Genomic DNA, 12,243 nt, shown 5'->3' with positions numbered 1-12,243 from the left:
CATTGTACATGAAAAAAATAAAAGCTTTGACATAGACATGAAATCAAGGGAAAGATGAAAATGGCCAAAGCAGAAAACAACTATTAAAATAAATATTTTTAAAGATCATCAACACTAACTTTTTGGACTGAGCAACTTCCAACAGTATAAGTCATTATATTTTTATTAATCTTTTGTGTTTTAAATGATTAGAAATCATCATAAATTCACCACAGTGATCTCTATGCTGGTTCTATCAGCAAAGACTATAATAGGTCAGCCAGGTGAAGAAGAGTACATCATTGATAGCAACTTCTATTTTTATGTGAAATTATAATATTCCATGGCATTGTGTAATGGAAAGACGCCCCCTGGTATCCTGACTCAACATCTTTCCTTCAGTGAGTGCTACCAAAAAGACACATTAGCAAATTATTGATCACATCTGCTATTTGTAGGGCACAAGTATGAAGAAACTGGCTACAAGCACTTTTTCCTGCATAATTATTTTTAAAGCAAGCCTTTTCAGATGGCTTTAAAAGGTGACATAATTTTATATTAAGGCAACATCTTTCTTATTTTCTTCCTTAAGTGTTTAAGCAAGTCTACAGGAATAAAAGAACAATGTGAAATTACCAAGAATCTCTCTCTTTGATTGTTTTCTAATAGTGATAGAACTTTGTACAACAAAGTATAATGAATACAACTGAACACTAGATGTGTATGATGATCTGCATGCACAGATTGTGTATTTTAATTTGAGGTAAAATTATTCTTACACTCCACTGGTATTTAGTCTATGTTGTGGTTCTGTTCGCCGAGCTGGGAATTTGTGCTGAAGACGTTTCGTCCCCTGTCTAGGTGACATCCTCAGTGCTTGGGAGCCTCCTGTGAAGTGCTTCTGTGATGTTTCCTCCGGCATTTATAGTGATTTGTATCTTCCGCTTCCAGTTGTCCGTTGCAGTGGCCGGTATATTGCGTCCAGGTCAATGTATTTATTGATTGAATCTTGGATGAATGCCATGCCTCTAGGAATTCCCTGGCTGTTCTCTGTTTGGCTTGTCCTATAATAGTAGTGTTGTCCCAGTCGAATGCATGTTGCTTATCATCTGCGTGTGTGGCTACTAAGGATAGCTGGTAATGTTGTTTCGTGGCTAGTTGGTGTTCATGGATGCGGATCGTTAGCTGTCTTCCTGTTTGTCCTATGTAGTGTTTTGTGCAGTCCTTGCATGGGATTTTGTACACTACATTGGTTTTGCTCATGCTGGGTATCAGGTCCTTCGTCCTGGTGAGTTGTTGTCTGAGAGTGGCTGTTGGCTTGTGTGCTGTTATGAGTCCTAGTGGTCGCAGTAGTCTGGCTGTCAGTTCAGAAATGTTTTTGATGTATGGTAGTGCGGCTAGTCCTTTGGGTTGTGGCATGTCCTCATTCTGTTGTCTTTCCCTTAGGCATCTGTTGATGAAATTGCGGGGGTATCTGTTTTTGGCGAATACATTGTATAGGTGTTCTTCTTCCTCTTTTTGCACTTCTGGTGTACTGCAGTGTGTTGTGGCCCTTTTGAACAGTGTCTTGATGCAACTTCTTTTGTGTATGTTGGGGTGGTTGCTTTCGTAGTTCAGGACTTGGTCTGTGTATGTGGCTTTCCTGTATACCTTTGTGGTGAATTCTCAGTTAGGTGTTCTCTGTATCATCACGTCTAGGAATGGGAGTTGGTTGTCCTTTTCTGCCTCTCTAGTGAATCGGATTCCTGTGAGTGTGGCGTTGATGAGCTGGTGTGTATTCTCTATTTCTATGTTTTTAATGATTACAAAGGTATCATCTACATATCTGACCCAGAGTTTGGGTTGAATTTGCGGTAAGGCTGTTTGTTCTAACCTTTGCATAACCGTTTCTGCTATGAGTCCAGAGATGGGTGAGCCCATAGGTGTGCCGTTGATTTGTTCATATATTTGGTTGTTGAATGTGAAGTGTGTTGTGAGGCACAGGTCCAGTAGTTTGAGTATGCAGTCTTTGTTGATAGGTTCTCCGTCTTGTTGTCTGTTCTGTATGTCCAGCAGGTTGGCTATTGTTTTGTCGATAGAGGTGAACAGTGCCGTTACATCGAATTAGACCATAGTTTCTTCCTTGTCTATGTGTATATTTCTGATGATGTCCAAGAATTCCTGTGTTGACTGTATAGAGTGCCTAGATCCGCTGATCAGGTGTTTCAGTTTCTGCTGTTATTCTTTAGCCAGTTTGTGTGATGGTGTCCCTGATAGTGATACTATGGGTCTGAGTAGGATGTCTGGTTTGTGCACTTTAGGTAATCCATAGAATCTGGGGGTGTTGTTGCTTTCAGGTTTCATTCTCTGTAGGTCAAACTTGGTTATCTGGCCGTATTTTTGTAGGTTCCTCAGTGTGTTGTTTATCCTATTGGTGAGCTGTGGGGTGGGGTCAAACTTCCTCTTTTGGTAGGTGTTGGTATCTGCAAGTAGTTGTTGCGCTTTTTGGATGAACTCTGCTTTGTCCAGGATGACCGTCATTCTGCCTTTGACTGCTGGTAGTATGATTATGTTCTTATCGTTTCTTAGTGCTTTTAGTGCTTCCCTCTCCTTGGGGTTGAGGTTATGTGTTTGTCTTTTCCTTGTTATCAAGGGTACGATACTTTGTCTCACTGTTTGTTGTGTCTCTTCTGTCAGTCCATTGTTTCTGAGTGTGCATTCTAGTGATGCTAGGAGGTCTGCTGTCTTGGCATCCCTGTGGTTGTAGTTGAGTCCTTGGCCAGTATTGTTCTTTCCGGTGTCTGTGAGCTGTCTGTGGGAGAGGTTTCTAACCCAGGAGTGCATTGTGGTGTTCTCTCTGTTGTGTGTTAGTTTGGCCATTTTTTCTTTTAGTGCCTTTTTTTGCGATGTGTGGTCCTGTTCTGTACTATGGTAATGGCCTGTTCTCTGGTCCGGGTCCATTCCTGATTGGTGGTTTTTGAAATTAACGATTTTAGGCGGGCAATTTCTTGTCTGTATTTGTGAAGTCTGTTGTGTGCGTCTGTAATCATTACCTGGATCATCCGGAATCCGTTCTGTCTGGCTATGTCCCTGGCTTGTGGGTTGTTGACTGGTGGTCTGTATCTGACACATACTGGAAGGATTCAATTCTTTTGGCATTCGTGCAGGAACCAGAGTTGTTCGTATCTGGCGCTTAGGCGGTTGGCACAGGATTCCCATTTCCTGGCTTGTCTTAGCATCTTTTGCCCGTAGGTGTTCAAAGTTTGGGAGAAGATTTGTAGCTCGGGTGCTCGTTGTTGTAGTTCTGTTCGCCGAGCTGGGAATTTGTGTTGCAGACGTTTCGTCCCCTGTCTAGGTGACATCCTCAGTGCTTGGGAGCCTCCTGTGAAGCGCTTCTGTGATGTTTCCTCCGGCATTTATAGTGATTGATTTAGTCTATCAATAGTAACAGCTATTAAAAAGAAACAGATAAAATACAACAAGTTTTGAGAAGATTTGTAGCCCAGGTTGAGGTTCTGGATGTAGGTTTGCTTGCTGAGCTGGGAGGTTCATTTCCAGACATTTTGTCACCCTACTAGGTAACATCATCAATGGGCCTCAGGCGAAGCAATGTACATGAATCCTGCTTTCTACTTATGTGTTTGGGTTTCTTTGGGTTGGTGATGTCATTTCCAGTGGTGATACCATTTCCTGTTCTTTTTCTCAGGAGTTGGTAGATGGGGTATAACCCGATGTGTTCATTGATAGAGTTCCGGTTGGAATGCCGTGCTTCTAGGAATTCTCGTGCACGTCTCTGTTTGGCTTCTCCCAAGATGGATGTGTTGTCCCAATCGAAGTGGTGTCCTTCCTCATCTATATGTAAGGATACTAGTGAGCGTGGGTCATGTCATTTTGTGGCTAGTTGATGTTGATGTTCATGTATCCTGGTGACTAGTTTTCTGCCTGTTTGTCCAATGTAGTGTTTGTAATATCTTTTTCTTGCACAAAATATTTCAAGTATGGCACTGGAAAAGCACAGCAGATCAGGCCAAGAAGCAGGAGAATCAACGTTTCATAATCCAGAAACATCAATTCTCCTGATCTGCTGTGTTTTTCCAGCACTACACTTTTCAACTCTGATCTCCAGTACCTGCAGTCCTCACTTTCTCCTTTTAATTAAATTAGCTGGTTTTGGCAGAAAGAATGTGAGAGATGGATTTTTAACTGGAGAATTAGACTAGCTGACTAAACTCTCTCTTTTACATAAAGAAAGCCCGAAGATAATAAATATTAAGAAGAAACCGAGAATTCAAAGGATAATTGGCCATGCTAAACTGCCCATAGTTTTCAGGGATGTGTAGGTTAGTTGCATTAGTCATGGAAATGTAGAGAAATAGGATAGGGGAATGGGCCTGGGTGGGATACTCTGAGGGTCAGTGTGGACTAATGGGGCCGAATGGCCTGTTTCCACACTGTAGGGATTCCATGATTCTACCATGTTCACTGCCATGTTCACTTATGCTAATGATCCAAAAATAATGATTATAATCTTACACCTTAAGCACACTAAGGACTTTTTCATCTTCCTTTTATATTGGACACTTTCTAAATTTATACCTTTATGTATAAATGTTTGAAGTCCTATCTTCATTATTTTTCTCAGAGTAGCAGATAATAAAATTTATTTTTCTTTCACTGAAGAAAACCATAATCGGCTTTTGCTCCTGCAGTGAAATTTAGTTAACTACATTTTAATTGGAATGAGGTACAGTTTTGTGTTAAATAAGCATACTTTGCCTGCTATTTTAATGGCTGTGTTTCATTTCCTGCTGCCAAAACAACGTAATTGCATATTAATGCTACTGAGAGACACCCTCAAATTGTTGAACAAAGACTTTTATTTCAAGAAAAGTTTATTTTTACATTTTTCACTTGTTAAACTAAATGCTGAAGTTGAAATTAAAACTTGCATGTCTCCATTCATACTTGAAAGGAGGTACAGGTTCACAATCCTTTATCCGAAATCCAAAGATTTTCGTGAAGCTTTTTTCTCCACAATAAGGTTGTTTGGCATGCAAACAGTTAACCCAACTCCACAACCACTTGACCCACGTCACTCAGGTGTGACATGGTGGCATGGCCCAGCACTGGTAGGCATCAATTCTGTCTCAGCACTCATAGTACTCACAGGTGCGTCTGCTGTTTGGTAAGTTTATTTTATTCCACCATTAAACCGTCACTTATTCCGAAATCCGAAAACTTCTGAATTCCGAAAACCAGCTGGCTCCGAGGGTTTCGGATAAAGGATTGTGTACTTGTACTGATTATCAAACAAGAAAAGTCTACATGAACAACTGAACAAAAATAAGAGAATGCAGAGATAAAGATTACACATTAAACCTTACTTCAGTTGAGCCTGAATTGTAAGTTAACTTTAGCCCACTTTTCTTGAAGATTGCAAGCTCATTGCAAGATTCAGCTGCACCTCTAGCATCAATACCTGGTACAAAATGCCACTCCTCATGTGGGTCAGGTCAATGAAATATCGGGTAGGAGAGTCATCACATCCATACTTAACACTGTCCTCAGCCAATGTCCACAGTGCACTTTCAGGTGCAGTAGAATGTGGTCAAGGGCAAGAAGTCGAGAGAGTAGTGCCGAAAAAGCACAGCAGGTCAGGCAGCATCTGAGGAGCAGGAGAATCGATGTTTCGGGAAGAAGCCCTTCATCAGGAATCAGGGCTTATGCTTGAAATGTCAAGTCTCCTGCTCCTCGGATGCTGCCTGACCTGCTGTGCTTTTCATGCACTACACTCTCGCCTCTGAGCTCCAGCATCTGCAGTCCTCACTTTCTCCTAGTCAAGAGCAAGAAACCTAGTTAGTATTTTGCCAATTCTAGAACAAAGCCATTGGCAATGTCCTTGCTGAGCAGTTAAGTTGAAATTCTTCAATTTAGCATTGAACAAGCATCAACATTAGACTACCATAGACTGTGCAGCTCACTAAGTATACCATACATATGTTCCATAAATCTGCAGAGGACTATGCCTCATAAGAATCATTTATTCTTAACCAAATTCGAAGTGACCTAACCCTCCTGGAATTAAATTTGCAAAAACAATTAATTAATTAAAATATATTTAACATTGTTATTTTAATTTTGTAGTTTCCACATCAATATTAGAATACACAGCTTCAAAAACAGTGAAACATTGCAAATTACCTTTCACATTTGTCTGTAATGCTAACTGCTGGGATCGCAAAAAAAACAAAAAGAAATCTGCGGCCCGTTTCAAGAAAAATAAATCAAAGGACCTTCCTTTTTGATTCCTGCAGGAAAGTAACTGCGTAAATCCAAATAAAGAGAACTAACATTCATGCTTCTGCTTCCCTAATTTTTCCCAATCTTCTTAAGACATTAGGATTGTAACAACCCGCTCTGTTACCGCTCAAATACTGCTTCAATCTGAGTAATAATATTCTATTTTTTTGAGGCAGTCAACTGCAGTGATTATAAATATTGCCCTAAGAGAGTAAGTAGCACCATTTCAGGACAAATTATAGCTTTGAAGATAGTGGCATCAACAATTAATAGGAAGTAGTGAGGTCTGCACATGCTGGAGATCAGAGTGGAGTGTTGCTGGAAAAGCCCAGCAGGTTAGGCAGCATCCGAGGAGCAGAAAAATTGACGTTTAGGGCCGGAATCCTTCTTTCTGACCTGCTGTGCTTTTCCAGGAACACACTCTCAACAAATTAACAGGAAGTGCTATTGGTGGTCAATGGTACCAAAACAAGACTGTAAATAGTGGTTAAGTGGAACTTGATGAAATAAAACAGGTCCATATAAAGATAATTTGAGCTCCAAAATGATGAACTGTTATAATGGATTGCTGAATTTGAGGCATAATTAAGTGGTATTTTCATGTGTCATGTACTGTTCAATTAGAATACTTTTGGAGAATGTTGATGTGATGTGAAACCACTGAGGGAAAATAAATTTTTTTTTAAATTTTCAAGATACCTGCTTGCCTCAATATGATGGACAAGTGAGCTTTTCTTGAAAGGGAGATGGGAGTGAAGACAAAATTACTGAAATTGTGCAAATATTCTATATCATTCAACTGTTAATGATGAATCAAGTTTCTTTCTTTATGAATTGAAAACCCAAAGATGCGGCAATACTCAGCAGGTCACGCCGCATCGGTAGAAAGAAAAATAGATTTAAAGTTTCAGGTCTGCACCTTTTCATCCAGAATCCCTACAGTGTGGTATTAGGCCATTCGGCCCAACGAATGCATACTGATCCTCCAAACAACATCATCCCCAGACCCACACCCTCTCCATATCCCTGCATTTCCCATATCTGTAAAACTCACCTACAGATCCTTGGACACTATGGAAATTTTATCATGGCCAATCTATCTAACCTGCACATCTTTGGATTGTGGAAGGAAACTGGAACACCCGGGGGAAACCCGCGCAGACATGGTGAGCATGTGCAAATTCCCCACTGACAGACACTTGAGGAATTGAACCCGGGTTCCTGGTGCTGTGAGGAAGCAGTTGAGCCACCATATCAAATAGTTTCAACAAAAGGTCATTGATCTGAAATATTAACTGTGCTATTCTCACCTCAGGTACTTTCTAAACCTAGTTTTTACAGCAACTTTTGACTTTCTTTCATATCTTTTACATTACTTTGCCTCTGATAGACTGGTTTACAAGGTTAGATCGCATAGAATACAGGGAGAACTAGCTCAAAGGTAGAAGATGGAGGGTTGATTTTCAGACTGGAGGCCTGTGACCAGTAGTGTGCCACCAGGATTGGTGCTGGGTCCACTGCTTTTCATCATTTATTGGATGTGAACACAGGTGGTACTGTTAGTAAGTTTGCAGAAGCCACCAAAATCGGAGGTGTAGTGGACAACAAAGAAGCTTACTCAGATTTCAATGGGATTTTGATCAGATGGGCCAATGGGCTGAGGGGTGGCAGATGGGGTTTAATTTAAATGAATGAGAAGTGCTGCAATTTGGAAAGGCAAATCTGGGAAGGACTTATACATTTAATGTTAAGGTCTTGGGGAATGCTGCTGAACAATGAGACGTTGGAGAGCGCATTCATAATTCCTTGAAAGTGGAGTAATAGGTAAATAGGATAGTAAAGAAGGTGCGTGGTATACTTTCCTTTATTGGCCAGTGCATTGTGTATAGGAGCTGCCGCTCTACAGAACATTGGTTAGGCCGCTTTTGGAGTACTGTGTTGAGTTCTGAACTCCCTGTTAGAGGAAAGCTGTTGTGAAACTTGAAAGGGCTCAGAAGAGATTTACAAGGATGTTGGAGGGTTTGAGCTATAGGGAGGGGCTGAATAGGCTGGAGCTATTTTCCTGGAGCGTCAGAGGGCAAGCAGTGACCTTACAAAGGTTTATAAAATCATGAGAGGCATGGATAAGGTAAATAGACAAGGTCTTTTTCCCAGGATGGGGGAGTCCAAAACTGGAGGGCATAGATTTAAGGTGAGGGGGGAAAAGATTTCAAAGGGACCTAGGCAGCAAATATTTCACACAAAGGGTGATGTATGTATGAAATAAGCTGCCAGAGGAAGTACTGGAGGCTGGTATAATTACAACATTTAAAAGGCATATCGATGGGAATATGAATAGGAAGGGTTTAGAAGGATATGGGCCAAGTGCTGGCAAATGGGACTAGATTAGATTAGGATATCTGGTCACCCTGGATGAGTTGGACCGAAGGGTCTATTTCCATACTGTACGTATCTACGATTCTATGATTCTTCTTTATGGAGTCCAAGCTCTAAGTGTCAGAAAATATTTTGAAAATGTTGACCTTGTGAGAAGTACCTAAGTAAAAAAAGCACTAATTTTTTATATTCTGTTCTATCTATTTGCATATTTTAAAAATATACTTTACCATGTAAATCAACTCAGAACTTCCTACCAAAAATTTTTAAAAACTACAGCTCCAAAAAAGATTTATTTGGACTCAAAGCATTAGCTTGGTTTTGCTCTTCATAGATTTTACTAGAGCTGCTGTGTCTCTCCAGCACTTTGTTTTTATTTGTTTCAATACATGCTCAAAATTTAAATAATGTTCCTGCAGTTGAGGAAACATTGTGAAAAAGGATCAAAAATTATATTAAAAATCCATTTCAGTACAACCAATATTTTTGTTCTAATTACAGTGAGAATATAATTAGGCATTTAGTACTTAGAGTGACTTTAGTTACTGGATCTTATTTTTTTGAAAATTGATCACCTTTAAATGCAGAAATGACAACTGGAATTTTTACCACAAATGTATTCAGTAAACTGTGTTGGCGGTTACACTGAAACTATCCATTCTGGCAAATTTAAAGTTAAGGAACACTTAGAATAAATAAACATCAGAGATTGCAAACATGTGCTGCGAGAGCTGTCACTAGCTAACACCCTGAACATAACACATACTGAAAAATCAATCAACATTTTCCATCACTTTCCCAGGACTGAAGCTGTAATCTTAAATAATCCAGAACATTTCTGAAAGGAATTAAATACTTGTGATTCTTAATTGGATAAAACATTTTTCTTTTCATTTTTAATCTTTAAAAGTTGGCTATCCTATACTAGTGAAAGCATTGATAAATCAAAGAAATCAAGTGTTGTGAAAAATAGCAATGTTATTTAAAACCTTACTTAGGTATGACAATCTGTTTTATATATTTAAAGTAGACTCCATTAGAACTATTTAATAAACCTCAAATTTCTACTATTCCTTCAATATCATCTTCCAAACTACAGTCAACAACAGCTGGAGGTTCATGGGCTACAAGTGTATAGGAATATTACCATCTACAAAGTCACTCCAAGTCCCATACCATCCTGACTTTCAAATATATTGTTGTTCTTTCACTGACACTGAGTCACAATTCTGGAACTTCTTTCATAACAGTACTGTGGGAGCATTCACACCATAGTGACTGCAACGATCTAAGGAGATGGCTAACCACCATCATTCCAAGGAGAATTCAGGATGAATAAATGCTGGCCTTGCCATTGACATCTACACTTCCAGAAATGCCAAGAATGTATCAATGTTGCAGTAATTCTACGTATAGATGGTAATTTTTGTACTAAAGGACACAGCTTTCCAAAGTGAGGATTAGGGCCTCAATTGGGAGCTGAAATTTTGTGGTCACAAGTTCGGAGGCAGCAAATGCTGCCATGAAGCTCTGACCAAGTTACAACAGGCCTCAGTTTTGTCAGTTCTGACTGAGGGGTCATAGCAATTTTGAAGCCTCACAATGGGAAAACGTTTGGGAAGCACTGTCCCTGGAAAATGTTCCAAAGCACTTCACAGGAGTGTAACCAAACAAAATCCAGCATGAAGCCAAAGAAAGAAATATTAGGACACAAGACTAAACACTTAATCAAAGACATTGATGTTAAGGAGCTCAAAATGTGGAGTTGCCAGTGTTGGACTGGGGTGGACAAAGCCAGACACCAGGCTGTAGTCCAACGGGTTTGTTTGAAATTACAAGCTTTCTGAGTGCTGCTCCTTTGTCAGGAGGGAAGTGCACAGGCACAGAACTTAAGGAACTCAAAAGGCAGAGTTTGGAGCCTAAATAACGGAAAACCGTACATATACATTGATTCGACAAAAAATGTTACACTGTGCACAAGAAGCCCAGAGTTGAAGGATTGTAGAATTCTGAGTTATGGAATTTAGGAAATTCTTAAGCACACAAATGGAAGACAGATGAGTCAGGTATCATTCATTTTGAGTGACATATAAAGCCCCATCTGGAGCAAACGTTTTCAGAGCACTTGTTGAATTAGAGGAGTTCTGAACAGAAACTTCGAAAAGTCTGACTGTGATTTTAAAAGACACAAGCAACATTAGACTGCCCCATTTGTTTGATTACAAGCAAAACTATACTTTTAAAAAAGTACTTCCCTGAATTTTAAAAGCCATAGGAGTTCTTGAGATGTCATTATAAAAACAAAAATTTCTTAGTCAAAATGGGACCTGCGTCTGGTTGTATCTCGTTTTGAAAATCGACTCACAGCTCTTCAAGAGCAAGTGAGTTTCTGGTCCATGCTAAACCAAACGGTGCAACTGCGATTGGCTGGAAAACCCCGACGGGCGACAGACTCGATCTACTTATCGCGGCCGCTGGTTAGCCTCGCACTCGAGCCCGAGGCTTCGCGTGAGGCCTGCAGGCACGAGGCCGTGGCCTAGCGCCGTTGAGAGGGGGAGGACGGAATTACCGTTCTTCCGAGACGATCCCGAAACCAGGAAAGGGTTGGGCGAGAGAGAGAGAAAACTGGAAGCTCACCTGCCGTGCAGTTGCCGCTGCAGTTCGCCCAATTTCTCCAGGAAGGCCGGATCGTTAGCCGCCATGTCCGCCACAGCCAGCACCGGCTTGCAGCGTTACCATAGCAACCGCGCCCAGTCCCATTACTCCCACCCCACCAACATGCTTCAACTGTAATATACATTTAGTTGGTGGATTTATGTCACTGCAGTAATTGTGAGTAATTAGAAAATTGTAGGATGTTCGCTGTTATTGAGAAGTGCAGCTCAAAAACAAAAGGGCGTGCTTTTAAACTACAAAAGATGGCCATCCACTCAGTTCAGAAAATGATTGCTGGATGAGATTGGTATAACTGAGCAGGAGAATTTCAATTGGATAGACAACGTAAAAGTCAGTATCATGTATTCATGGTTTTATGACAAATTGTCGCTAAGGTAAACTTTGTCAACAGCAAACAAGTATCAGAAGATTCACACCTGCAACTCCTCAATGCAGCATATCTTCATTATATTGCAAAATGCTGCACAAATCATGCCAATATGTAGTGGGTCGGCAAATCATGTCCTGCACTCTGTATTTATATTCTCTTTTATCTTGCGCACGTTTGGACCTGTATCAATTATGCCAACCGTAACAATTGAAGGAAATCCACTGAACCTTCATGATTTTACCTGTGAAGGAACTGATAAGTCTTCTGTGCTAAGTTTCGTTTCACGAAAAGCATTCCCAATATCTGATCATCCAAACCATAAAAATATCTAACCATATGTCAATGTGTGTGTAAATGACACTATTTGGGTGTAGAATTGCAACTGGATAGCGTAAGAGTGCAATACTGAAAACTTGTATTTTAACTCTCCGATATTATTGTGCACATGATACGTTGTGGGATATTAGATGACTCTATTTTAAATGAACATAAATTATTCATAAATTGCAAGAAACCGTTTCCTAACAAAGATTAAAACAAAACGTTTCTAGGATCTAAATGTT

General features: G+C 40.1%; 1 protein-coding gene across 5 annotated transcripts in view; it reads right to left on the bottom strand.

The window, feature by feature from the left end:
* Positions 1-11,506, bottom strand: part of kiz (kizuna centrosomal protein) — a 188,737-nt gene extending 177,231 nt beyond the window's left edge. Inside the window, exon 1 of one of the 5 annotated variants that reach the window (XM_087991617.1) lies at positions 11,272-11,506. In XM_087991617.1, the coding sequence (XP_087847743.1) occupies positions 11,272-11,336 (65 nt within the window). In that variant the 5' untranslated portion in view covers positions 11,337-11,506. Of the gene's footprint in view, positions 1-5,437; positions 5,638-10,885; positions 11,202-11,271 lie in introns of those variants that run through there. The other 4 variants (XM_087991614.1, XM_043696535.2, XM_087991615.1 and 1 more) reach the window with 4 other exon arrangements.
* Between the last annotated feature and the right edge of the window lie 737 nt (positions 11,507-12,243).

Source organism: Chiloscyllium plagiosum, unplaced genomic scaffold (assembly GCF_037043375.1).
Source record: "Chiloscyllium plagiosum isolate Xiang-an unplaced genomic scaffold, Cpla_swu_hap1 HiC_scaffold_10, whole genome shotgun sequence".
Classification (NCBI taxonomy): Eukaryota; Metazoa; Chordata; class Chondrichthyes; order Orectolobiformes; family Hemiscylliidae; genus Chiloscyllium; species Chiloscyllium plagiosum.
This window is presented reverse-complemented; position numbering and strand designations above follow the sequence as displayed.